Source organism: Hibiscus syriacus, unplaced genomic scaffold, assembly GCF_006381635.1.
Source record: "Hibiscus syriacus cultivar Baekdansim isolate YM2019G1 unplaced genomic scaffold, ASM638163v2 tig00000340_pilon, whole genome shotgun sequence".
Taxonomy (NCBI): Eukaryota; Viridiplantae; Streptophyta; class Magnoliopsida; order Malvales; family Malvaceae; genus Hibiscus; species Hibiscus syriacus.
The window spans coordinates 4,137,363-4,141,834 of NW_024061783.1; the positions used below are offsets into that span (position 1 = coordinate 4,137,363).

Sequence of the window (4,472 nt, forward strand, 5' to 3'; positions counted from 1 at the left end):
TAAATAACACTATCGCGACGTTTGTACAAAAACGCCGCTACATTACCACTCTATTGCGGCGTTTGTTGAAAAACGCGACTATAAACAACTCTATTGCGACGTTTGAGCTATAAACGCCGCTAAATTACCACTCTATTGCGGCGTTTGTTTAAAAAACACCGTTAAAGTATGATTTTGTGGCGTTTGTATTGTAAACGCCGCGACATGCTTAAAGTTTGTGGCGTTTTCCCTTAAAATGTCGTTAAAAACGCCGCTACATAACACTTTTGTTGTAGTGTTTTGTCTGCTGCTTTGGATGAATGCATTGATTTCTATACTTCTTAACACTATTCTGCCACATATGCACATCTATGTTATCTATATTTGATTTTTTTAATTATTTGAGATTCATTTTTATGCATACATTAGATGCCAATAATTTAAGAAAAATGGAGAGTTAAGGACAACATAGATGCAAATTAATACAAATCATCATTTTCTTAATATTTTTCCATTTACAAGGTGTTTCTATGGTGTGGTAGCTGATTTTGTTTCAACATTTGGTGGAGGTTTATGTCGACTTAATGTTTTGGTAACATCTTTATAGATCAATGACGATGAGGCTAAAGGGTGGATGAGAGCGAGAACTTGACCCTTGAGGTAGTGAGGTACTCCTTAATTCAACAAGAGGACATCATAATATTTAGCCGTCTAGAGAGAGCTCAATATTGTCATAATGAGAATACATATGACCCTGATGCCTTTTTAATGGAGGGGTTCCATGGCTCTTTGTGTCGAGTACATGCTTCGAGAAACCAAAAAGCTTCATGCTCAGGTATGTCATACTCAATAAGCATAGAGAGAAAGGGAATAGGTGTAGCAAAATCCAAATTTCATAATATTCTAATTTCACAGAATTTCATATAGAGATTTTGGATAGTTTACGGTGAGGTGAGGAGGGACCTTGAAGGTGCAGGAAACGAAGCCAGGCTCCACCCGATCTACACGGATGCCACGTACGACAAAATCTTCGTAGAAACTTCCCTCGAAACCAACTCTATGAGGGTGAATAGTGAGCCATGAAACGCTCTCTGCTGCTTCTTTGTTTAGCTCCAAGAACCTCTTGGCTTTGTTTAGTTCCATTCCTTGTTTGTGCAAGAAAGGCCCCCATTCATTCATCCAAAAATGGTAGATTTTGAGTTACCAAAAAGTACGAAGATGAGAGAGTGGAGATGAAAGAGAAGGGTATGTCAAAATAATGGTCAAACAGTGTCAAAAATCATATTAACGTGCCACATCATCTTTTCACCACTCAAAGTAACGATGTTAACGTCGAGTGATCATTTTGTAACAAACGATAACGTTAGTGACCGATTTATGACATTTCAAACATCAATAATAAAAATGAATACTTACCTAAACATTAGTGACCATAGGTATAGTTTACCCTAAATGTAAACACCAACCGACTTATTTGTTTCTCAGCCCACTTGAGGGTACATTGGCATTTGATTTCCAGAACGGCTATATTCCCATGAATCCTACCTTTACACATTTTACATAATCTTTTGTTTTCTTCTAAAAATAAAGTAAATAATTATTCCATGCTTTAATCATCATTTTGTCCTCCTCCCAATAACCAATAACAATTTGATAAGATTAATTTTTTTAATAATATATTTTTATAATCATTTTTAACGTGATTTTTGGACGTCGGTGGCTCAAACATCTAAAATGCTTGTAACTAGTAACCACGTTCAATTCAAATTTCAACAAACTTAACCTCCACTTTAAAGATTCTAAACGAGTTGTTGACATGATGCAAATGTTAAGTTGAGTTAGCTAGGGAAGCTGTGAGGAAAAGACTTGTCTTATTGAAGAATGGTGAGGCTTCTGATAAGCCATTGTTACCCCTTCCGAAGAAAGCAACTAAGATACTGGTTACCGGAACTCATGCTGATACCTTGGGCTATCAATGCGGCGGGTGGACCATTACATGGCAGGGTCTTAGTGGCAATGATCTCACAGCCGGTATGTTTTTTACTCTCGAACAACATATTAGGTTTCAACAAATAAAATGACCCGAAAATCGTTTTGGTTTCAGTATTGCCTCAGACCTTGTCATTGTTATTGACTACTCTTAACTCAAGGGGTTTGCTAAAATCGAAATAGATCCTTGGTTTCGCTTTGTTGAATGAAACTTGCTTGAACAGGTACAACTATCCTCCAGGCTGTTAAAAATACGGTTGATCGGAGTACTCAAGTTCTTTACAGTCAGAACCCTGATGCACAGTTTGTCAAATCCGGTAAATTCTCTCATGCCATTGTTGTTGTGGGAGAACCGCCGTATGCCGAAACGAATGGTGACAGCCTGAATCTTACAATATCCCAGCCTGGTCCCGACACCATTTACAATGTTTGTGGAGCTATGAAATGTGTAGTTGATGTCATCTCGGGCAGGCCGGTTGTCATGCAGCCATACGTCTCGTCGATTGATGCACTTGTAGCCGCTTGGCTTCCGGGGACCGAGGGCCAAGGTGTTGCTGATGTTCTGTTCGGCAACTATGGGTTCACCGGGAAGCAGGGTCGTGGCAGGGTTTTCGAGGGCCCTGTACAAATTCGTATAAAGGGGCCCCTATTTTCTTGATATATTCAATTTCGGGCAATAATAGTGGCGTTTTCTTGACAAAATCCGTAATAAATCCATCTATAATGGCGTTTTATCAATAAAGCCGCAATAATAGTGGCGTTTTTTTTTTTGAAAAAACGTCGCAATAGGTCCATCTATAGTGGCGTTTATTGGTAAAACGCCACTATATATATATATTTTTTGGGGCCCATTTTTTGGGAGGTCTGCGCGGTCGCGTAGTTTGCGCCCCCAGCCACGGCCCTGCCGGGAAGCTGGCGAGGACATGGTTCAAGACCGTAGACCAGCTCCCCATGAACATCGGTGATCCACATTATGACCCTCTCTTCCCATTTGGCTTTGGTTTGACTACTAAACCTACCGGGAAGTACTAATGTCACCTTAGAGATTGTGTTTGACCTTCCCCCCTATTTTTTACATGGCAGAAACTTATTAGATTATTTTCCTTCTGCATTATTTAGAGATGACCATTTAACTTAAGCCTTTTTTTATCAATATTCGGAGTTATTTTTATTTTCTTAAAATATCCATATTTTAAAATCCTACTTAATTCATATTCAAACAACGGAGAAATTAAAAGATTAATGTTTATTTTGTTAATGGAGAAACTAAAACTCAATTATTTTTTACTAAAAGGGTTACAATTTACAGGAATCAGGAGTATTAAAATAAACACGAATCAATTGATATTGTTGATAAAGTAATTGTTGTTATTTATTGAGTATTGGATTCGAAGATTAGGAATACCAACGATTGTTAAATGTCAAATAGTAGAGAGATACTTACCTGAAAACTAAAAAAAATGGATGTGAGCCTATTTTTATTTTGACCACCATTTTTGAATTTTTGTCAGGACATCCAACTATTTAAATATATTCAATCAAGTCACTTGTCGTTAACATTTAACAGATGTGTTGATGTGGTTAATAAAATTGTTATAATTATATATTTGGTCACTCATAGTTATATATTCTATCAATTTTATCCTCAAATTGGTAGAAACTTAATGTACTAAATTAAAATAAATTTAATTCTTCAATCGGATGGTGACACATGACATTGTCTGGGTGAATGAAAATTAAATGCACTGAAGAGGAGACCATGAGATTCAAACTTAGGTTGTGTGGACGACAAAGGAGAACATCAACCACGGACAAGGCTAATTATTTGACTTGAAGAAGACTACATGTGGTATAGTTAGTAGGTTACTAGTATAGTTTACCCTAAAAATAATTAAAATAAGATTAACGCAATGTCCAATGTTGCATAAATTAAAAGTTTAAGGATCTATTTGGATCTAGGAAATATAGGTCATTTTCACTTTTTTAGAAAATAGAAAACATCGAAGAAAATGGGCTTGGTTGTAAAATTAGAAAATGATTTTTGAAAATGAAAATAAAACTAAATGAAAATACGAAAACATAAAAAAAATTCAATATTTTCATTAAAATTATTTTTAAAATATAAAAAATATAAAAATCAAGATCTAGATTTCTAACTTCACTTACATAGGTTCAAATCCTTCTAACAACAATTTTTTGAGTTAATAGTATCAAAAACCCTCATACTTTTACCAAAATCAATGTGGTTCCTTATTTTTTAATAATTTATTATGTGCTATTTTTATATTTAATATATTAAATATCGTAATAATTATTTATATTTTATATTTTGAAGTTAAATATTTTTTTATAAAAAAATAAATAAGACTTCAAATTTTCTAAATAAATCAATTAGGCACTCGAACTTAGCTAAAATATCAATTAAGCTCATCAACCACATCATCGTCCATTATGTACTGTCATAACAACATTGTAAATTGTCATGTTAGAGCCGTAACGATCAA

The 4,472-nt window shown here is 35.0% G+C and overlaps 1 protein-coding gene across 1 annotated transcript; it reads left to right on the plus strand.

The window, feature by feature from the left end:
• The first annotated feature begins 760 nt into the window (after window positions 1–760).
• Window positions 761–2,626, plus strand: LOC120199208 (periplasmic beta-glucosidase-like). Its single transcript, XM_039200373.1, has 4 exons — window positions 761–814; window positions 907–1,051; window positions 1,813–2,010; window positions 2,193–2,626. The coding sequence occupies exons 1-4, from the start codon at window positions 761–763 to the stop codon at window positions 2,624–2,626; spliced, it is 831 nt and encodes a 276-aa protein (XP_039056304.1).
• The last annotated feature ends 1,846 nt before the right edge of the window (window positions 2,627–4,472 follow it).

Bases quoted from the DNA above. Each gene is read 5' to 3' on its own strand.
- LOC120199208 (XM_039200373.1), top strand. From the start codon at position 761: ATGGCTCTTTGTGTCGAGTACATGCTTCGAGAAACCAAAAAGCTTCAT. The intron at 815-906 runs GTATGTCATACT...AATTTCATATAG, and splicing joins CCAAAAAGCTTCATGCTCAG to AGATTTTGGATAGTTTACGG. The intron at 2,011-2,192 runs GTATGTTTTTTA...TTGCTTGAACAG, and splicing joins TGGCAATGATCTCACAGCCG to GTACAACTATCCTCCAGGCT.